The sequence below is a fragment of the Lepisosteus oculatus genome, chromosome 11 (assembly GCF_040954835.1).
Source record: "Lepisosteus oculatus isolate fLepOcu1 chromosome 11, fLepOcu1.hap2, whole genome shotgun sequence".
NCBI lineage: Eukaryota > Metazoa > Chordata > Actinopteri > Semionotiformes > Lepisosteidae > Lepisosteus > Lepisosteus oculatus.
This window is the reverse complement of record NC_090706.1, coordinates 27,807,104-27,830,306: the sequence shown is the minus strand read 5'-3', so window position 1 is coordinate 27,830,306 and position 23,203 is coordinate 27,807,104. Positions and strand designations below refer to the sequence as shown.

General features: G+C 39.9%; 1 protein-coding gene across 2 annotated transcripts in view; it reads left to right on the top strand.

Annotated features, from left to right (window-relative positions):
• Positions 1-23,203, top strand: part of crebrf (creb3 regulatory factor) — a 38,504-nt gene that overhangs the window by 905 nt on the left and 14,396 nt on the right. The window contains exons 2-3 of one of the 2 annotated variants that reach the window (XM_015349391.2): positions 16,891-17,079; positions 19,707-19,832. In XM_015349391.2, coding sequence (XP_015204877.2) covers positions 17,071-17,079; positions 19,707-19,832 — 135 coding nt within the window. In that variant the 5' untranslated portion in view covers positions 16,891-17,070. The remainder of the gene's footprint in view (positions 1-16,890; positions 17,080-19,706; positions 19,833-23,203) is intronic. The other variant, XM_015349390.2, reaches the window with a different exon arrangement.

The window sequence follows — 23,203 nt, the reverse complement described above, 5'->3', positions numbered from 1 at the left end:
TCAGTAGAAAGCTCCAGTAAGAAAAAAACGTTTTTGTATCGTTAGCTATTTCTAATATTCTGGGTGTTTCTTTAGCTAATGACTGGTTACGTTTGATAAAGAGCGGATAAATAGGTGCTCCGGAAATGTTAGGACGTCTTTGCTATGCGGTTGTTCGTAGACACCGGGCTTAATTATACGGATGAAGCGCTGTTTTCAACTACTTTATATAACGAAATAAGGCCCTTTAAAATTTTGTTTATACTTTTTTCCTCAGCCCATCCTGAAATGGGTGGGTGTGTTGTCAGACTTCTGCCTTTGATAGACAACAAGCCGGTCCAATCCGTACGCTTGAGGAGGCGGAGTGTGGATAGTTTTGACCCAATAGGATGCGAGAATAGTGAGGAAGGTGTTGATGCCTCGCTTCGAGGTTAGGTTGACGTTAATATTTGTGTTGGAGGCCATGTTGAGTTCAAGGCTTTGGGGGAGTGTTAGTAGGTCAGAACTTAATAGAGTTGGGTATTTCGGTGCAAAGACTGGAATTAAATTTCGAAAGTGCTGGTTTCCCCCCATCAGTACATTCACGGAGCTAAAACGACCATCAAAGACCCAAGACGCACACATTTCAGTGATCGAAACGCTGACATAACATCTGTGTTTTTATAGGTCATGTGTAGCTAGGCTACGTAACACTACCGAGGAATGTGTCGGTTTTGAATCCATATTGTATGATGTTTTTGTACTCGCACTGAATGCTGTTAGTCAGTAAAGCACTCTGGGTGTCTTGATGACATTTAGTTTGCCATATACCCACGTGTGAATAAAGCTAACATTTTGCATGCATAATAGCCTAACGTTTGAAACGCGACGATAATGAAGAATCGGACATGCGCTGTGAATTACATTTTAAAGCTAGACGGTAGTTCTGTGTTGAAATTAGTACATATAAATCCTATTTTGCGAAATGAGAAGTTCTGATTATTATTGTGTGCTATAGTGTTGAAGCTTGATATTTAGGATTTAAGCATGGCTTTTTTTCAAGAGAAACAATGGAATCTTTATTTTTTTAGTAACTCGACAAATAAATAACTGAGTTGCCACAAGTTTTTTTTCAGTGTGCTGCATAGCGTCTGAGTCAGACGGGTTTAGGGTAAAGTTCATAGCTGTACTTATAAGCACTTTCTGAATTGCCTTATGGTATGATCACCACTCAAAATTTCACTATAAATTAGAGGTGGTATTTTTTGTGAAGTGTGATAAATTCTGCCTCTGCAGTAATACAGGTTGTATTATGTATTCTATGGACAGTAGTGTTCCCGTAACAGAAGTCACTTGCTTGAAAGTCTGTTTTTTGTTAAATCATTCACTAAGAGCAAAGGGAAATTAATGGAACGGAGAGTGCAGTGAGATATGGGAATCCAAAATGCTCAAAAGCGTTGCACTTTTTTGCATTGAGTCATTAATTGGTTACACTTATATAGTGCTTTTCTGGACACTCCTCTCAAAGTGCTTTACAGGTAATGGGGACCACCAGTGTGCAGCCCCACCTGGTTGATGTGACGGCAGCCATAGTGCTCCAGTACCCTCAACACACATCAGCTATCAGTGGGGAGGAGAACAGAGAGATGAAGCCAGTTTATAGGTGGGGATCATTAGGAGGCCATGATTGGTAAGGGCCAATGGGAAATTTGGCTAGGACGCTGGGTTTATATCCCTACTCTTTTCGAGAGACGCCCTGGGATTTCAAATTGACCACAGAGAGTCAGGATCTTGGTTTATGTCTCATCTAATGCTTTTTTACAGTACAGTGTCCCCATCACTATACTCAGGCATTAGGACCCACACAGACCACAGGGCGAGCACCCCCTGCTGCCCCCACTAACACCTCTTTCAGCAGCAACCTTAGTTTTTCCCAGGAGGTCTCTCATCCAGGTCCTGGCCAGGCTCACACCTGCTGAGCTTCAGTGGGGCTGCCAGTTGTGAGCTGCAGGGTGATATGGCTGCTAGCTGAGTCATGGTCTTGGTGTGGTGAACTGGGGCTGTACTGTTGTGTTCTCCTTATCTGGGTTTCAGTTTGCAACTGGCACGGTTCTCTAACTTCTCCTCTGCTCATGCGTTACAGCCTGGTAGATGAAATAGCCCAAGAAACCTGTCCCGTGAGGCACTCGGCAGTCATAGGGCCAGTAGGTTATAGTCAAACCACGGGACACAGGTGGAAACCACATGGAAGTGCATTTAAAAGCGTGAACCAGAGTCACATCTTGACCCAAAGGGCTGTGGGAGTGTGGAACAAGCTGCTCAGCCATGTTGTTGAAGTTAAACGCCTGGCTGCTTTCAAGAAACAGCTGAATGAGGTGCTTGGGTCAATTAGGCCTCTTTCGTTTGTAACTGTCCGTATGTGGCATATTTAGCAGATAGCACCCCAGGATTCGAACCCAGGGCCCCAGTGCTGTGAGACAGTAATGTTAACCATCTGTGGACCACGTGGTCTCAAATAAAGGAGGTCTGAAGAAAAGAGAAATGCCAACAGAATCATCTCTTCAACCTGATATCCCAGCTCTAAAGTCAGCAAAACTTATCACTTAGCCAGCAGTCATATCAACCTGCAACTCACAACTGGCAGACCCACTGAAGCTAAGCAGGTGTGAACCTGGTCAGTACCTGGATGTGAGACCTCCTGTGGCCTATGTGGGTCCTGGTTCCCCATTAAAGTGACGGGGACACAATACTGTAAAAAGGCGCCGTCCTTTGGATGAGACATAAAATCGAGGTCCTGACTCTCTGTTGTCATTAAAAATCCCAGGGCGTTTCTCAAAAAGAGTAGGGGTGTTAGCCTGGAGTCCTGGCCAAATTTCCCATCGGCCCTTACTGATCATGGCCTCCTAATAATCCCCATCTATGAACTGGCTTCACTACTCTGTTCTCCTCCCCACTGGGAGCTGGTGTGTGGTGAGGTATACTGGCGCACTATGGCTGCCGTCGCATTATCCAGGTGGATGCTGCACATTGGTGGTGGTGGAGGGGAGTCCCCCATTACCTGTAAAGCGCTTTGAGTGGAGTCTCCAGAAAAGCACTATATAAGTGTAAGCAATTATTTTTATTAATTAAAATGGTGCCAGGCATCTCACTGAGTATAGTGAGACTCAGTCTAGGCCTACATACAGTACATTAACGCACAAGTACTACTGTGCTTTCCAAATATACAGTATTTGTTGAAGTAATACGACTTTCACGTTGTTTAAGGCATATACATTCCAGTTGTTTAACAAGTGCAAGTTATTTGAGTATTTTAGGTTCACATACTGTATATACCGAGCTGAATACTGGAGTATTAAACAACAGCAGGCAGTGTGTGGTTGGTGTTCTGCAATATGTTTGAAAATTGATTAGGCTACGTGGTTGAAAAGGTTGGGAACCACTGAACTAAAATATTGATTTTTTCCTGTGTGGGAATAGACATCTGTATATGTGATCTACATGTTTCATATGTGTCTAAGTAGCTGTTTGGTTTAAAAGAAAAAAAGGACCATTAAATCTTTGACATTTATTTTAAAGTTCTTTGCGTAGCGGTGAGTTTTAGCATGACTCAACAAGGACAGAATAAAGGGCAGTTTTTAGTCAGTGAAATTTGCACAGTGAGGGAAGGGACAGTATATGAGTTACTGTACCTCGCTACTTAGATATAAGGATTCATTTTTAGAACATGGTTTAGTTGTGCAGAAGCGAGCTTAATGTGAGAAACTGAACAGATTTTCCTAGCTTTTAGATTTGCTGTTCCTTGATGTGTGCAAAAAAAAAAAACACAAAGCAATTTCAAGCAAGAACCTGCAGGCCCACATTTTAAAGGAGGCTGCAGCTCTCCTTACCACAGCCTGCACTTCACAGCAAGGTCCCGTCTGAGTCATTTGGCACTCTTAATGAGATTGAACAGGCCGTAAAATGCACATGAATGAGATTTTTTTAAATTGAAGAAAGCACCCTCACAGTTCCAGTTCACAGGCAGACGTGTGAAAAGCACAAAACGCACTGCCAGTAACCAAGGAAGACAAAAACAGAGACATGTTCTTAACATGTCACCTGCCTTTTCAAACCATGCCGTGTTAGTTTCACAGTGTACAGCAACCGCCACCTTTAAATATAGTTATTTAAAGATGAAAATGGTGTGAATGCTTGAATTGGAATGATTTTTTACTAACTTAATTTGGGATCATTTTGTGGGTTTCGGAAAGAGGAGGAAAAGATTGGGGAGAGCGGCTAATTAGCAGATTGGCCTGAAACGATAGCTGATTCACCTACAGTAGCTGCTTCTCCTACATGCATCACAGGTGCCTGCTTCGCTTCCTATTTTGAAATGGAAGCGTTCATGTTTAATTTTAGAACGTCGAAACTCAGACACTGCAAAGTTGCTGCAAGCCGGTGTATAGAGAAGCAGTGTCCGTCTTTGCCTAACATGGCAGGACACCCACAGCCCATCCTGGACGGTGGATCACAGTAACTGACCTTTATTACCTACAAACAGGCTACCCGCTGGAGAAAATAAAACTCGTTGCTTCCTTTTAAAGCGGCAAGAAAAGAACATGAGATGTACTGAAGCACTTCCTGTTGATAATGCCGTAGCTTTTCTTATCTCCCAGGCAGCAGAAATTCTCAGGACTGCAAGCTGTCTTTTCTCTCCGGGAGAGAAGCTCAGAGCCAGGGAGCCTTGGAATAAAGAATTCTGCCCAGTCGTGGTCTGAAGGCAGAACTGCCGAGGCTGCAGAATCTGGGCTTTAAGGGGAGCTGTTTACTTGGGCTGAAATCAGGAAGGATATCGAATGGCAGACGCAGGCTTGCTCAAAATCAGCATATTTTCAGGTCCTGGCCTCAGTTAGCTGCTGACCGAGATTTTGGAAGAGGGGCAAATGATACTGAAAGCAGGGGAGTCCAACAGGGTATACTAGCATTAAGCTGTATGAAAAGACAGTCACTGTGTGGGTGTTACTGTACATTTGCCTTTTGGAACAGCATTGCAGAGCATTGCAGAGACAGCCCCAGTTGAATTGTTTTTATTTCTGCTCAAAAGCACGAGCACAGCAGAAGCAAACTGGCTTGCCGTACATCTGCGCATTTGGGTATTTCTCCGATATCAAATGGGATATTTTGGACCGCATGGGCCTAATTGCTGTCTAACCAAATTATAGCTGTAGTTTACGGTTTATTTCACCAGCACGTGGGAAAATTCAAAATATATCTCAGTGAATTTGGTTTAGACGTTTTATTTAAGAGGTCTCGGCAGTATCCTTCAAACTTTAAGCCACACGCCACGCGACATTGATTAAACTGTATTTAAACATGTTCTGGGCTATTTTAAGAATGCCTTAATGCTTAGTTTTATAGATTCTTTAATAAGAATAGAAGACATAGGCTCTGCCAGTCTTCTCCATTCCGGCTATCCATGACAAGGATGCGATGTGTCATCTGTTTCTGTGCCCATCAGTGCCTTGCATTAGCAACTCTTTTTCATGTTGAGCAGACAGCAGGGCCGCTGGGCATGAGGTTGAGATTGTAAAGTTCATTTCAGGCTTCTAAACGTGAAAGGCTTCAGTCCAAAGTGTTCAGTTTTCACTATATTGTTCACTTCCCACAGTATGGCAGTGTTTGATGTTGCCCTGCACAACTGTTTAAACTGAACAGGATGGTGTGGTGGGGGAATAAGAAATATTTTTTTGCATTCCCGCCTGTTCGTATTTTCTCAACTGCTTTTGAGTTACCTCGGACACCAGCTACAATAGAGTGAAACCTCTGCCCTGTTGTGTTGCCCAGTAAATTTCTCGAGTGAACCAACAGCAGTGGAGCAATATCAGTACCTTTTTTTGTCAGCAAAGAGGCTCACATAGTGCCTGGTTGTACATGCAGGTTCAGACTGACCAAACATGTTGAGCTGCCTATTCCTGTGCCATACCCACGACAGACAGCATTAACATTGGAAATGGACATTTTCAGTTGTTTTTTTTTGGTGGCAAGTGCAAAAATTGTACATCCCTAATCTGCATTGAGAGATAAAATTGGGAATATTGTATAATCAGTCTATCTTAATAATCGCATTAAAAGCAATTTAGGAAATGCATTACTGCTAGTGCAAAGGGCTAGAAAACCTTTTTTCACGGGTCCTGAATTAGCTTTTTAAATAACTGATTATTTTAGTGTGAAGGAGAAAGGAGAGTGCTACAGCAGAATCAGAACTACCGTATGTGGCTGAAGTGTCCCATGCATTGCTGTAAAGCAAAGCAACCTCTATGTATTTCCTATCATTTGCAGGTTCTGTCTTCTAGTGATTTGGGGAAGTACTTATTATCATAGGGTTCCTGGTTTAAACACTGGGTCTTCTACCAACTCATTGTTATCCCAAGTACAATAACTAACCTTGTTCTTTTTTCTCCCAATCCAAATGAGATGCAAAACCGGTCCTGTCATAAATGACTGCACAGTAGTTTTTCTTAATGAATAGGCCATTTCCTAATCTCTGTAGATTGCTTTGGATAAAAGCCGATGCCCAATGACCAGTTATTATTGTACTTATTATTGCTGTATGTCATTTGCTTACATTTATTCATACTGTTTTCACTTTTTTTGTTTCTCAAATACCAGAGCTTGGCTGGAGAATGCCTGCAAGTTTTCACACCTCCTTAACCAAAACCAGCATCGATCTTAACTAGTGTTTTCCTGTATTGTTCCTGTGGTTTTAACGCTCAGAAGTGTTCCTTGTTGAATTCACTCAGGCTTGTACGTCTACCTGCTGTGCATTTAACTAACCAGCACACCGGATCTTTAAATAGGGTCATAACCCTGTTTCAAGCATGCCAGCTGAGCCCCACTACTTGCTCCTGCAGTTTAAAAGAGTAGGGTTCACTCTGGATCAGAGAGGTCTCAAGACTGATTGCATGTTGGAATGTCTTGGAAGACTTCATCTACAACATCCCAGGACGTTGTCGTTGTCCCTTCAATTAATATGTAATCTTATTAATAAATTCAGTTCTGTATCAGGCTATAAAGTAAATTGGTCTTAGTCTGAAGTAATGCCACTTACAAGCTTTAATTTGAGTACTTTTGGCACAGGATTTAGATGGAAAAACTACAAGTCTAGGTTATTTGGGCCTTTTCATTATCTTTCATCAATATGGACCGTTACTCAATTCGGTAATAAAACAGTTAGTTGGAATAGACTTTCTATTTCCCTTATGGGTCATATTGCTGCAGTTAGGATAAATATTCCCTCAGATTAATTATTGTTCACAATCTAATCTTTCCCAGGCCTGGGTGGTTTTCTAAATTGGATATTGCCCTGTCAAAATTTTTCTGGAAACGTAAAAGACCTTGTCTCAAATTGACGAGTATCTCAAATCCTCTTCAAAAACTAAATGACAGAGGGGCTTATCTGCCCCAATTTTTTTTTTACTATTTATTTCACATGAACTGAAATGCTTACTTAATTGGCTAAATCAAGAACAGGCACATCCTTCTTGGTTAGTATCTGAATAATCTCTCTTTTGTACCATGCTGTTTAAAAGATCTCCCTTTTATTAGTACTAAGTCTAATTAAAAAAAACTCACTTGCCTCTGTAATCCATGCATTTCTATAATGTTGGAGGCTTGACATAAACTCCACTTTCATATATTTCAATATGAAGTAACTCCTTCCTTATAGTCAGCATTATGGCATAACCCAGATTTCACTATTTAGAATAAACCCATTTATTTTAAAGCGTGGAAGTCAAAGGGCATTGTTAAGCTTGGGCGGCTAATTTCCGATGCAGAATTAATTTCCTTTCATCAATTAGCTCATGAATATTTTCTTCCAAATGCTCAGTTATTTCAGTGCATCCAACTTCTTCATGTGATCAAGTGTATAATTAATAGTTCTCTTGAACTGACCCCAAATATAATATCTTTAAAATTTGTTGTGGAGAAATAAAATTATCTCTAAACTATATGCTATATTTATTTCTATTGAGGATTCATTGTATTTTTCACACTGTAAGTGGAGTATTGAATTGTATTAAGTATATTCTGGTGATTATTGGCATAAAATCAGTTTTATGAACACCTTCATTTTTTATTAAAATAAAATCAGTTAATCCATTGCAGAGTTTTACATCAGGTACATTGTACTCAAAGGTGAATGCTTTTAATGGGCTTTACTGAATCTGAAGTATGTTGGCAGCGTACTCAAGAAACAACTGACACTTATTTACATGCATTTTCAAACTGCGTACCTGTTGAAAGATCCTGTAGTCTGCCTTGTTGGGGACTTTTCTGTGCTCAATACCTCCAAACAGGGTTCCTCTTTTTTACTTCCTTCCTTGGAAACGGCTAAGAAGGTAATCCTCCTCAATTGGGACCATAAGAATAATTTATCTATTGTGCAATGGCCTTCTCTTAAGGTGCACCCTCTGAAATAAAAAAAAAAAAATAATGATTTGATCTGAATCACTTTATCAATTATTTCAACTTTGGAAGCATAGAGGACTTTTGACATTCAGTTCAGTTTTATATTATGTTTAGAATCTTGGATGAGTTGATGTTCTTTTATAAGCTATTGATAACCACATAACTCCTGTAAAAAGGACAGTGGGGTGGAGAGGGAAAGAGGATTATCTCCATATTTATTTTGGCTGATTGTTACTATAGAAAGGAAGAGCTTGTGTTCCTGCCATGCCCATCTACATGTTTGGTAGTAGTGAGCACATTTTCAGTGCTTGGCAAAATAAAACTTTTTTCTTTTTTGCTTCTGGCAGATGCATACAATGTTGGTTCCATGGTCTACTGGGAGCAGTCTCAATTTTCATGATACCAGTAACTGGCCCCCTTCACATCACAAACCCACACACATGCATTCCTTTTAAATCACTACATTGTTTTAGAAATAATATTTCTAAGTGTTACACACGTGATTCGACCTTTAATGTGTGTACCCCTTAACCTTTCAGCATTTGACCTTGCTTGACCTGGAACAGTCCGCCTTCTGAAGTAGCTCACTGCTGACCCAGGTCAACCGACTAAAGACTCGGGTAGATGCTTTTGCCCAAGCAAAAATATGACATTCTGAATATGAGAAGGGCTCGTGTGTGTGTGTGCAGCAGAAGGTGGGGAACAGGAGGATCGGAGAAATTCTGTGTTAAGATGAGGATGATATGTTCCACTTCATCGTGATCCTGTAATGTTCCTGAGGTGCTCTGCACTGTGCTGAACATTTGTTTTGGACAGGTTCCATGCAGCCAATGGGAGTGCAGTCTTGTTGAAGCTGTAGAAATAGAGAGTCTTTCCGTAATTGAGATCTTTTATACAGCTGGAATAATGAGGTGCCAAGAGAAGGTTACCTGTAACAGCTGCATATATTAGTGGTATTTTATTGTCAGGTCCTTGAATTAATTTTTTCTTTGTCAAGTGGTTATGCATCAGTCTTTACTATCCTTTTTCCTGGGAATGCTTGACTTCTGCTGCAAAATAATATTGTCCAATTCTCTACCTCTAGAATCATATAAAGAGCTGATACTCTTTACTATAAAATACATCATCCATTTCTTTTATCTGAGGGCAATTTTCCTGTGATTATTAACCAGTGAAGTATGCAGGGAAGACTGTTGTCCCCAATAATCTGTGACTTGTTCAGAAAATCTAAAATGATTGCAGTCATATTCTGTTTACCGTTGTGCTGCTAATGCAATATTTCAGCATTTTCAGTTCACTTTGCCTCCTTCATTTTTGATTTTATTCGGTTCTTGAGTGCCTTTCAAGCACATGTAATTCATAGGGATTGTCTGACACTGGCTTTCAGTGTCATCCTTATTTCCTGGAAAAGGGGTTGAGTTGTGCTACCCCAACCCCCAACACAAACTCCCAGCACTTATATACACAACATCCACCTTAACCGCAGCTAAAATAATGGGATCACAGCATTAAATCTTAGATGTGGTCATTAAGATGTCATTGTCTAGCCTGGGATTCTTCTTTCCAGTGTGAAATAGATAAATAACCCTGCAGCTTCTGCTTTTTGTTGAAGTTCTCTAATGCAGTACTTCTGATCCCCATTCACATCCACCCTCTGCTATGTACTGTGCTAGTTTGCTAAGCAATGGACAGGTTGACCATTGTTTTTAACAAAAAATGTTCATATCAGTAGTCCAACTCATACATAGCATAAAATCTCTACAAGGTTATACAAGTTCATAAAAGGATGTTTATCCATTTTTTGAACCCGTTCACTGTGCAGCTGGTTGATAGGGTTGGCTTTGCGAAATAAGAGAGTCCCTCAAAGCCATTTCACTTGCTCTAGTCTATGTCTCTCATCCCTATCCTGGCTCTGAAACTGTGGTTGTCCACTACTCCGCAGGACCTCGAAGGGACAGGTTTTTCCTCCTCAGTCCCTGTACAGGTCCTACAGTCCCTTCCAGAGCTCCTTCACCGTAGAGGAACCCGACTTGACTTTGGCACACTTCAAATATATACAAATATATTCTTTTACAGCAACTATCAAATGGGAACCACAATGGCTTTTGAGCCGCAGCACGTTGTGGCTGTGTTATGTTAATTCGGGGCACCATTTTCACTATGAGATGAGATCTTCTACTGACAGTCTTGGGGATAAAGGCAGCTCTGGCAAAATACAGGCAGGGGTGCTAAAAATCAAGCATCTCTACTGTTCTTTGCAGCCTGTGGATTAAATTGGCAGTTCTGACTTTTGAGACCACTGCCCATTTCCAATGGTCCATCAGGCTGCGGATGCTATAGGCTATGTCGCTAAGATGTTCATGAGAAAGATGCTACGTTCCAGAGTCTTCAGCCTTGTGGCTTTTACTTTAACTACAGTTTTCCCATGAAAGAGCAGGGGCCTGTGTTCTACATTAGCCTTTTCATACCGCTGAATTGTCTTCAGACAAGGCAGCCTGTTGCTTTGAGTTACTGAATTGCCTCATGTCTAGGGATAAAGATATTTATATATAAGTATCTTCATGTGAGAGTCAAACTTACTGCGTCTTCAACAGGCTCTCCCAGTTCTTATTATCTGCAGTTCTCATGTGAGTTTTGAGTAGGTCGAGTTGGATTGTGCTCTGTCCTCTGTCTATTTTACAACAACATACCTCCCTTTAAAATGTAATCAGAACTCTACTGTAGTAACATTTATTAATTTCCCTCTGGGTGTTAAATTATTCATCTGTGATATTTAAAATGGTTGAAGTAGTTCAGGTGGGTGCGGAATTGGTTCTCACACTCCATGCCTTCTCATTTAATAACCTTTTTTTATCAGCAGGTTAGTGGAGTCGCCATGGGCACCAGGATGGGACCAAGCTATGCTAATATTTTTGTCGGCTGGGTAGAAGAATGCTTCCTTGCTTCCTATACTGGCTTCGTCCCTGACCTCTACAAGCGATACATCGATGACTCCGTCGGTGCTGCTACATGCTCTAATGACCAGCTAGAGCACTTCCTGCATCAATTCACTAACTCTTGCCCGTCCCTCAAATATACAGTTAACATATCTTCCACCACTCTTCCGTTTCTAGACAAAAAATGATCTATTAACCATCCACGACTCTCCGCCTCTGTCTATTGCAAACCCACAGATTCACACAGCTATGTCCTGTACAGCTCTTTTCACCCCACTAACACCAAAAACTCTCTCCCTTTTTCACAGTTTCTTAGACTGCATCGACTCTGCAGTGACAACATGGATTTCCAGAACCAAGCACTCAACGTTTATTCTTTTTCATCAAAAGATCAATAGGGCCCTCACCCAGGCCAGAAACAGCCCTTGGATCATCGGCTTGATCAGGAACTCCCGGTCTCACAACCACATTCCTTTCCCAACCACTCTAACACACTTTCTCTCCCCAGGACCATTATTAACAACTACTCCATTTTACAGGGTGATCCATCCATCGGTTCCCTTTTTTTCTGACCACCCAATCATCTCATACCACCGACCACCCAATCTACATACACGTCTTGTTCACAGCTTCCTTGACTGCACTCGGCAATCATCCCCACCAGGCACCTTCCCCTGCAGCAGAACCCGCTGCATCACCTGCCAATACATATTTAAAAAACATGCTCATTCAGCGCCCCACAGGTCAATTCTGGATCACCCAGATGACATCCTGTACCTCCAGCAACCTCATTTACTGTATCTCCTGCAATAGTTTTATGTAATCTTCTCTATTCTCATGCAGGTTTTGACTTCACACCTTTCTTCACCCCTCTCCACTTTGCACTTCCTGAGTGGCCTCTCTGCCCCTCCTGCCTCCTTCTCTCTCCCAGCTTTTGTTCTTCTGTGCCATTTAATCTTTGCTGTCTTCCCTGTCTTTCTCACACCTGAAGAAGGCTTCACAGCTGAAACTTTTGTGTTTTCTCTCTTCTCTTTTCAGCATGGAATAAACCTATTATTTGTTTCTTTGCCTATTTAAAATGGTATGGCTGGCAGTGTTGTACATGCCATCCATCCCTGTTCTGTTGAAAAGAATACTTACATCTCATTCTTTAATAATGCAAATAAATGGGGATGAATGTTACAAATGCCCTGGGATTAGTGATCACCTATCAGCATTGCCTGTAAATTATACGTCAGGCATTGTTAAGGCTAAACAGTCAGTGGCTTTGATGTCAAGTGAAAGGGCAGGTCACCCTCTTTGGTATTTAGAAGACATTAAATATTTTTCACGGAGAAAAGGAATCGGCCAAAGTCAAGTTTAAAAAACATTGCACGCCGAAACAATAAAAGCAGCAAACGCAGAACGCTGTTGATTTGTCACATTTTCAGGATCTGCGTCACTCAGGAGATTTATTGCCTTTGGGCTTCATTGAGGATTTGAGTGCTGTCAGCAGCGTGGCAGTGAATGTACAACATATATTATTGTATGACCCATTCATCATGATAATAGATGTGACAGTATTTGCATTATGTAAACAGTAGCCATCTCCACAGAACACAGTACCTGGACTTGTAAGGTTCACATAGTAAATCACAATTACAAAAAACAAGCCTGGCTTTTTTTGTTACTGCTGGAGAAAAGGAAGGAGAAATTCAGATTTGTTTGGATCTCCTAATATTAATAGTTTATTTCTCACAGTTGCTTCAGAAAGTTTGGATTGACAGAGTAATTACTGTGTGTGATGTGGCACGTTGTAGGTTGTGGGAGATGTGGTATTTTGAATAGAATATTATCCTGAGCTTCTGTGGTTCTCTACTCATGAAGAAGCAAGAAATAAGCTTAATCATTTTTTTAGATATGTTGATGCAGTTAGGAATCATGGTTTAGATACCCCAATGCAGTAAATTTGTTGTAGAATTGGCGACCATTAATTTAAAGTGAGCTCATTTAATTACACAAATCACAATTGGTTATGCTGTTGCTCATTTTAATGTACATTTATATGCATATATATGCACACACTAGATCAACGTGCAACCTTGAAAACATAGGTCTAATTTATAAGCAGGCTCGCTTTAAACTGCAAATCCAGAGGAGGAAGGAGGGTTTTGTTTCTCTCCCTCTTTCTGTCTCTTCCAGCCCCCCTCCCCCATCTCCATCAAACCAGCTGAAAGCAGTTTCATTCAGCTCTGCTGATGTATTGTATATACTGCATTGTAATATTTACAAGCCCAGAGTACAAGTGAAACACAGGCCTGCCTCATACATATTTCTTGAACCATCACTTTCAATAGCTCTTAACTTGACCTCAGATCTTCAGAGTTGGAACAGGAAATTAACTTTCTTTATTTTTTTCAGCCACCAATTGTTTTGCATGGCTTGCAGTCTTGTGCATGTGCATTTACACAAGTGCATGTTTATTTATTTTTTTACATTTCCTGGTCATGCATAAATTGGAAGGTGGGATTGTCGTTTGGGTATAAAAATGTCTGTATTTCTTGTTTGAAGCAGACCGTAGTGCTTGCCAGCAGCTGTGTTAAGATGACATGATCCTGAAGTTTATTCAAGGCAAGAGCCCACAAAGCAAAAAGCACAGTAGGTGGAGGTAGGCCTGAGATTCAGCAGTCTCAGATTTGAGATGCAGTGAAGGCTTTTGGAATTGAATAAATTTGTAGCTTTGTGCCAAAGTGTGTTTCCTGTATTGCAGTTGTATTCTTCATTGCAGTTCGTCAGGTCTCCTGGCGGGGCAGGTCTGTTCTTATCCTGGTGTCTAGGTATTGCATTTAGACTGTGAAATTGTATCACCAATAGTGATAAAAAAGGAAAGATTTATAGAAAGAAGTATTGTAACAAAAGGGGAAAGAACTTTTTAAAAATGGAAAGCATATTTTATCATGATGATAAGAGAGAGAAATAGAAACATGTTCAGCATCAAAAGAAAGGTCATTTCTAACTGCAAACAAGGTTGTGTCCAACCCTGTTATAGAACATAGACAAGTATGGGCCTGTTCATCTAGGGTGACATGTTGTCCCAGCTTATAAATGTTCAGCGGGGTCTAGTCTGCATAACAGCACAGCCATTACTTACTTATTTTACAAGAAAGCTGTTGATAAACAAGCAGCGATAACGGATAGAATATTGTCCTATCGTGATGTGCAGTCACTGTCAATGGAGTTGTATAGTGACTAGGGAGGTCAGGGTAAGCCTTTAAGAAGGGCAGCAGGTGAGGTCCCAGGATTTGATCACGGTAGAGCTGTGCAGTCGTTTTGCCATCAGTCTCAAGAAGTGGAGTGTTGATGCTGCTCAACTCTCTTGCCTAGATCATCCCACTCAGGCCTCGCCAGCCACTGGTCTGTAGTTAAATACAGGCAGCTTATCGTTTGGCATGTCTGTGCCACTCCTGCTGGCCTCCATCAGGAAACCTTGACTCATCACTGAAGAGGACTTATCACCTGAACTGTGCATTGTTCTCTGGATAAGCAAAGCATATTGCTTCCTTTATGTGCTTTTCTTATTTAAATTTCACCAGACCTGGCATTCAGTAGATTAAATCATCTGTACATAACCAGCTCTTTCAGTAACGAAGTAAGTTAAAGTTTACCAAAGTCACTTGAGTGACTTGAGGCTGGATTTGGACAGTGTTTGGATTTTCTCTAAACTAAAGCTGTTCGGGTCATACCAGACTAGGATAACAGCCACTTTGATTAAAGTAAAATTCCCTCTCCTGAGGAAAAAAAAGGTTAAATTCTTTTAGATTCAAGAATTTCATTAATGCTAACTAGATCCACAAAGGATCAAAGTAAAAATGAAATTATTTACTTTAAAATCTTCATATTTCAGATTTCTACTCCCCTAGAAATAAACTTTAATAAAGATAAACCTGATTCTGTTGTGATCACATGCAATTCAGTGCATTCAGCTGTTTTAATCAGTGGTGGGAAGGTTGCCTGTTGTGTTGTTTCTTTGAGCAGTCTATTGACTTGATTTGAACGGAAAGATTTCAGTGTACGTCCCTGAACCACTGAGTGGACTCTTCCTGGAACATGAAGAAGCTTTTGCACATCTGAAGCTTACAATTCCCTGTGTTACAGAAGAGAAAATTATTTTGAGTTTCTTAGTTTTTACTCCAACGTGTAGCGTTTGGCTTTTCTGTAGTATTCTTTTGCTGTAATTGAAATTTAACATTAAAACATAGTAAAGACAAAACATCATGGCGATTATACAGGAAAAGCTGCACAAATCTTTTTACCATGACAGCCAATTAACTGGACTTTTTTGTTAACATGAATGAAGATCAGTGTCTAAACTCACAGAAACAGGAGGCGTAACAGCTTTTTTTTTCTGAAATCTTTTATTCCTCCTGGGCAGAAATCAAGCTAGGTCGTGCAGAACTTCCTTGTAATCCAAGTTTATTCAGCGTTTCAGTTTTGCTCCGACTCATTTCTTGCAGTAAGCGTTTTAATTCATAATTACCATTTAATGTTTAACAATCAAGGTTCCAGCTGTGTTGAAGGACTGCTCTGTAGTGGAATGAGAGGATTCCATGTCAAACAGTCCTGCTGCAATACTGCATCGAACATTTATATTTGCTTTTTTTCTTGCTTCAGTTATTTTTGTCTTGTACCAAGGTAGGAAACGTGTCTATATTCCCTAGTAAATAAGTGAGTATAGGGAATTTAACTTAGTTTCAGCACTTAAACTGTTAAATGTTCTGCGAGCAATACAACCTTGGTTCCCTAGTGTCATTTCTATTGAAACTGGGCCTAGATACAGTGTGAAAGGCAGAAATGTGTTTCTCAGCAGAGTCTGAAGCCTGTGCAGGAGGGTGTGCAAGAGCAGCCTGTGTTGATAAATATCACAGCTGACTCTTTTCGTGTGGAATAAGGATGTGATGTCAGCAACCACAGCAGCCAGCAGTGATAGCTTTGTTTTGCTCACTCTTGTTTCTGCTGGCCAATGCTGCACAGTGCAATAATTAATTTAACAACTTATTTTAAGTGGCCTGTTATTTAAAAAAAAGATTTCTCTCTTCCTTTTTTTGCCTTTTAAAAGTGCTTGTGGCAAAAACATTGCTGTTAAAAATAACTGAAGTGTTCATTGCTGAGTCTGTTTTCTGTCAAATTAATACCCTTGCTTTGAGACTGACAATATTTCTACTGCCTAGAGATACTTTGTATAGAAAGTCTTTAACGTATTTTGAAGATGGATAAATCTCTTTTATGGAGAGGCTGAAATTCTCCTCTCAGCTTTTGCTGACATTTCACAGTGAGAAATATTTCTGTATTTCAGAATAAGAACTTGTAAGTGGAAACCATAAACCATTGTAATTAAATAACAGATCTAGACAAATATTGATCTCAATCAGCTGGAGAGAGAGTCATGAATATTCTTCTCGAGTTCATATTTTTAACTTCCTGAAGATTGTAAAAAGATGACTGTTGAAGTTAGTGATGTGCTGTTTCCTAATTTTTTTGCCTTATTCTTTCATTCTCTTTCCTTTAATAGAAAGCAGTCAACACAGGAGGACCAGACAAGCACACTTTATTAAGCCACTGAGGCTAGAAAAAAGACTCTTTTGTGAGAAAATTAATTGATTTCTGCTGGTATAAAATAAAACTGGAAACGACTGGACTCAAGAGACAGCAGAAAAGTTTCAATTTAGACACAGAGAATCTGTGCTTGGCAATGCCTCAGGTAAGGGGCCGGAGTTGGGAGAGCACAGATCTCGCTGTATTTGGCTCTGAAACACATACTTATCTTTTCATCTACAATTTTGGTTTTCATTTGATCTTCCAGGCTAGCTTAATTTTACAGCTGGAACACTAGCATAGTTTTCAGATCAGTATCGAATTTGTATGAACACAAGCTTTTCCTCAGGTTATTTTATAACAAACAGTAAATTCACTTATTTTTAATGGTGTCAGAAGCTAATTTGGCTGGGAACACACACTGCCTTCCAATTTATTCATACCCCTGATGAAATAGGAATGAAAACATCATAAAATGGAAAGAAAGTAAAGTTATACTTTAATCTTCATATCATTGCACAGGGCAAAGACAGAAAACACAAGGATCACATTATTTCACACCTCTGTAGTGAGAGTTTTGTAAATCTTCCTGTTGCAGGGGTTGCCCTGATAAGGCACCTCCTGTAGTGTTCTGTGAGGTTTGGGAACTTCCGAATGGTAACGTTTAACCTTCCCACATATCGATTAGTGAATTCTTAACTTAACTTAACAAACCACAAATGTTTGTTGGATTGATGTCTGGATGTTGAGATGGTCAGACAAAAACATTGATTTTGTGAGCAGTTAACCATTTCTTTGTTGATTTGGATATTTGGATTATTGTCATGCTATTGAAAATGCAATTTTCGGCCCAGCTTGAACTTCATGGATGAATGAACCAGGTGTCTGGCCAAAAGGTTCTGGTATGTGTTGGAGTTACCAGTATAATAGTAGCCTCAATTTTTTTCATAATGGACATTGCAGTGGAAAGCAAATTCTTTTATAGCTGTTCAGGTGGGTAGCTGCATCAGCATGCGTAGGCTACAAAGGAACAAGTAATAGGTTAATTCCATGCTGAAAAGAGAAGAAAGTAAACACAACCTTTCGGCTGTGGAGCCTTCTTCTGGTTTAAGCAAAACCTGAAGAAGGCTCCAAAGCCACAACATTGTGTTTACTTTCTTCTCTTTTCAGCATGGAATTAACCTATTACTTGCTCCTTTATAGCTATCCCCCAACTCCTGAAAGCTCTCTGAATGATGTCCGTGTGTTACCTTTTTTTACACACCAGGGAAATATGAGACCTTAAGATCTACAGTAGTTCCAAAGAGCTGTTCATAAGAAATGCTTTCATAGATATTTGTTGGATTTTATGTGAAAGAATATTTAGAGGTGTGAATAAAGGTGACGCTTATGTTTTGTGAAATTCAATTAAATATGACAAATACACAGGGCTCTCTGCAGTGCAATTATGATTGTAGTTTAATAGTTTTTGTTGTTTAAAGAAGGACCCATTATGAAATCCAGAACTCTTTCTGTTGTACACTGGTTTCTGTTTCATCAGGGGAATAAATACATCTGGAGGGCATTTTATTCAGTATGTGTCGTGTTTTGTCTGAAGACATTGACCAGGAGGTATCAAAACCTAGTGAAATTGTAAAATCTGAATACAATATCATAGGATATTGTAATACTAGAAGCAGTGCTTATATTCTAGTTTTTTTTAGTTTATAGAATGGAAATTCTTATTAAATTGGACGTCACCAAGGCAATAACGTATTAAATTAAAGACATTTGTGGGTACTCTTAAACTAAAATGCTTAATGGCAATGAGAGAGAGGAATTAGGGGTTGATTTCTATTTTTCAGGGGTTATTTTAGGGATTAATGACAGAATGAAGTAGAGCAGTCTGTGGACTAATAAAACAGAGGCAGCAGACTAGCCAGAGGTTTGGATGGAAATGACGTCTGGCTTCCAGACTGCATACCATGTCAAGCTTGGATTGCCAAGCACCCAACTCAAATAAATACGAAAGCATCTGAAGCATTTATTTCCTCTCCATTTTTTTTGTTTCTTTGTCAGCTTGTATTTAATAGAAAAGCTCAAATTAATGAGTTTCAAGCATGTGCTGTCCTCTGCAGCAGTGGTGATGGAAGAGTAGGGGAAATGTGCTCCAACCACTGGGGTTAATTGGACCGTCAGCTCAAAGCTTGGGTGGTTATTGAGATGGGGAAAGGTCTCCCGTTTCTTTTTCTAAAAGAAAATATTGACAGTCTTGCTTTCTGTTGCTCCATGTGTATAAGTGTGTCACTAGGTTCTTATGTCGAGATGATCACGGAAGCAGATAAGTTAAAAAAGTAGGGATGGTGAGCCCATACTCATAAAACAGTGCACATTTAGCTTGAAAGTTGCTCAAAGTCATACATCGGCATATTAGTTAACCTGCTTTCAGGGTTGATTAATGAAGTACATCTTGGGTAGTGTGGAACAAATTTGACTTTTTATATATATATTCACAAAAGATTTCCTTAAAAATAATAATAATAATTAACAATAATTGCTTACACTTATATAGCGCTTTTCTGGACACTCCACTCAAAGCGCTTTACAGGTAATGGGGACTCTCCTCCACCACCACCAATGTGCAGCATCCACCTGGATGATGCGACGGCAGCCATAGTGCGCCAGAACGCTCACCACACATCAGGTATCAGTGGGGAGGAGAGTAGAGTAATGAAGCCAGTTCAGTTTTGTGTTTCTTGATTGTATCATGTAGCCATGTATGAATTAAGAACTGACCTTATTTTCCTTTCCTAGCCAAGCATAAGTGGAATGGATCCTCCTTTCGGGGATGCCTTTCAGAACCACACTTTTGCTGACCAGGCACTGACCAGCACAGACCTATTGGCAAGCAGCTCCGATCCTGACTTTATGTACGAACTGGTAAGATCAGAACCATTGGTTATTTTTTTGTCTAGTTAGTAAGTGAGATGCTTCCCCTCTTGGTTAGACAGTGTCTGATACCCGCCATAGGCAGGTCTTTTACGAATCATACTGGCAGTTATTCCATGTGTGTTTGAAAGAAGGATAAATTGCTGTGGCAGCTGCCTACTTTGTCTTTAGCTTAGACAGTGGGTTTACAGCTCTCTGTTCGTTTTTTGTCTGCTGCTTCTTCTCCTTTCCATTGGACATTTTAAAGACCCAGCCTTATGGTGAACACATCATTAATTGTCAGACAAAAGCAAAACCTTTGCTCTTTGTGTACAGATCAGTAATGGGATGTGAAATCTCCACATTCCAAAATGTAGATGGGTAAACATCAAAACAGCAAGAAGGTTATTTGTGTTGAAAATCCTGGGAAAAGGAAATGGTAGCTGAAGAAGAGACATTTTGGCTTCATATGCCTGAAGTGTTCTGGAACCCTGAACGTGTAGTAGTACCATATATGATGTAGGTGAGATGTATACAGTGTTAAAAATGTATATTTATTTGACTGATACTTCTATCCAAAATGACTTACATATGTACCCATCTACACAGCTGTATATGTTGCTGGAGCAATGCAGGTGAGGCACTTCACTCAAGAGTACTTCAAGCCCACAATTGTTCAATGAGTCCAGAGCCCATAACTACTCTTCCACATTGCTGTGGTCAAATATTATATATCCCCAGTTTAACCTCAGATGGTGATAAAGTGAGTTTGGTAGCTATGAGCACCTCATTGGACATGAACATAATGTTATTGACACGTTAAATAGCGTGCTGGTGGAGGCTGCATTGAGTTGAATTGTGCTTTTCAAGGGTAATGTTGACAGCTGGAAGACCACATTGCCATCTTCTGTTGGCCATACATCAAGTGATATGGCATCCAATTGCATGATGGAGTGTTTTGTTCAACGATCAATTACTTTTTACCTTTGCTGATTGTGACAAATTCCCTTTTATATGGAGATATGAACATTATGCTGACATTTGCTGGCTTCAGACCAGCCATTGTGGTTATAGATGTGAGGGAGGAGTCTTTCTTGTTAAACCCAAGAATTCCTTTGTGGTGGATCAAGGGAAGCCTTACGATAAAGTTAATGTGAGCTGAATATTATGATTTGTCTTTCTGATGTCAATGTCTCACTTTGGAATTCTGGAGACAAGATTTTTTCCATTCCTGTATTCAGCGATTTCTGAGCTAGACAATACACGTCCATGCAGTGCCAGGACTACAAAGGCACAACTGCAACCAGACAACATCAGTCTTTCTGTAGCTTCCATTTCCTCCTGACCAAGATAGTAACTACCTCACCAGTTCTGTCACTAAGAGGTGGCTGCAGCACATCAGAATTCACCATCTGGCTGCATCCCCCCTGGAAAAGTGGTGGAATGTCCCATAGGAATCGGCCCCAGGCTGATCAGATCTGCACACCTAGAGTGTTACCAGTTACCATTACCATTTCTTAAAGGGATTTGGTACATACTGTTACAAGAAAGTGTTAATCCTTGTTCTGCTCACAAGAAATATGTGAATTAGTAAAGATGAGTTAGTTGATAGCTATAATCACCATTAAGAATACATTCTTGATATTGATATACAGTAGTTAATAGTCCAAACAGAAATAGTTTAGACTATTTAAATTGTACTGTGCCATCTGTTGATTGCAAAGAGATTTCAGAAGACAGAGTAAACTTAGAAGGACAGAATTTTAGTACATTATGACACTTTTAAATAAAAGTACAAGAATTTTATAATCAATTCCACAAAGTACTGGCATTCAAAGAAGCTATGCAAACACAGGATATGTGCCCTGCTTTTGTCTTTCACATCATCCTAGAGGCTGAATTCTGCATGAGCTGCAAGGATTTAGCATTACTTGCAAGACCAGCAAATAATATTATAGAAGCAGCAAGTATTTTCTCAACAAATGATCTAATTTTAGCAGTGGGATGCAGATAATAATATAAGGAATAATAAAAGGAATAGTTTAGTATACATGTCTTTCATGTATGATTCAATGCACTGTTAAGAATCAAAGACTATGTCCAGATTCACTTCCAATTTAACACAAGGTAAAAAAACAACAAATCTAATTCTGTCAGTTCTCTTTGTTGCTGAGTATAGCTTGATTGAACTGCAAAGCAAGTGCAGAAATCCAGCTCCTAATATCCCCTATTAAGTTTATACTCCAGTACCAATAGAGCTCCCTTTTGAGGATATGGTTGTGATACATCTGCATAGCTGTTTCAATTCATATCCATCCATTTTCAAACGGCTTCATCCAATTCAGGGTTGCTGGGGAGTTGAAGCCTATCCCAGAAACACAGCCAGGACGGGACGCCCATCGCAGGGTACACACACGCACTTACCCAAGACCAATTTTCTCAAAAGCCAATTGACCTATAGTATGTCTTTGAACTATGGGAGGAAACTGGAGGACCAAGTGAAATGGTGAGGGGAACATACAAACTGCACACAGATAGCCCCCCAAGTCTGGAATTGCACTGCGAGGCAGCAGTGCTTACTACTGTGCCTCCCTTCAAATAAGCTTGCCTATCATGGGAATTTAAAATAAAGAGCCTAAGACAGGGCCCTGCAGAACACCGCATGTTATTCTTTACCAGTCCAGATGCAGATTCACTAAACGTGACAAAATATTGCCTGTTTGATAAATGTAAGCTAACATGTATGAACATGTCCTGAAAGTCTGACCATTTCTCTAAGATTATTAATTAAGATGTCAAAATGTCTTTGTTCATGATATTAAAAGCAATGGTTAATTTTACAAGGATCAAAACAGATACGCAATTAGTAAATTAACCTCATAAGTAGGTCATTTTACTACTTTACGCCAAATCACTACAATGCACACTGAAACAAAATGAAAACCTGTTTCAAATTTTTCCAAGATGTTATTACCATCAGCAGAACCTTATGTGTCTGAATGATACCTTCACAGAACCTTAAATAAAAATGGAAGTTATAAAATAAGTCTGAAGTTCCCTACAAAAGACCTAAGCGATATTTTTTGAGCAGGGTCTTAAGATCGGTGGTTTTAAAAGCATCTGGAGTGACAGAGTACTATTTACTGAAGCAAGAATATCATTACACACATTGCTGAACACCACCCTCAGAAGTCTTGATGGTTTTGGATCAAGAGAACAAATAGCAGTTTGTTTGCAGTAATAGCAGTTTGACTACTGTATTTTCTTGTACATTAATCAAAGAGTTTGAGTTTGTTTGCAACTTCAGCCAGTGTTTCTTGAAATCTTCTCACGAATCCAACTTTGTTTAGAAAATAGTGAAGGAATAAATGAACTACAGTAAC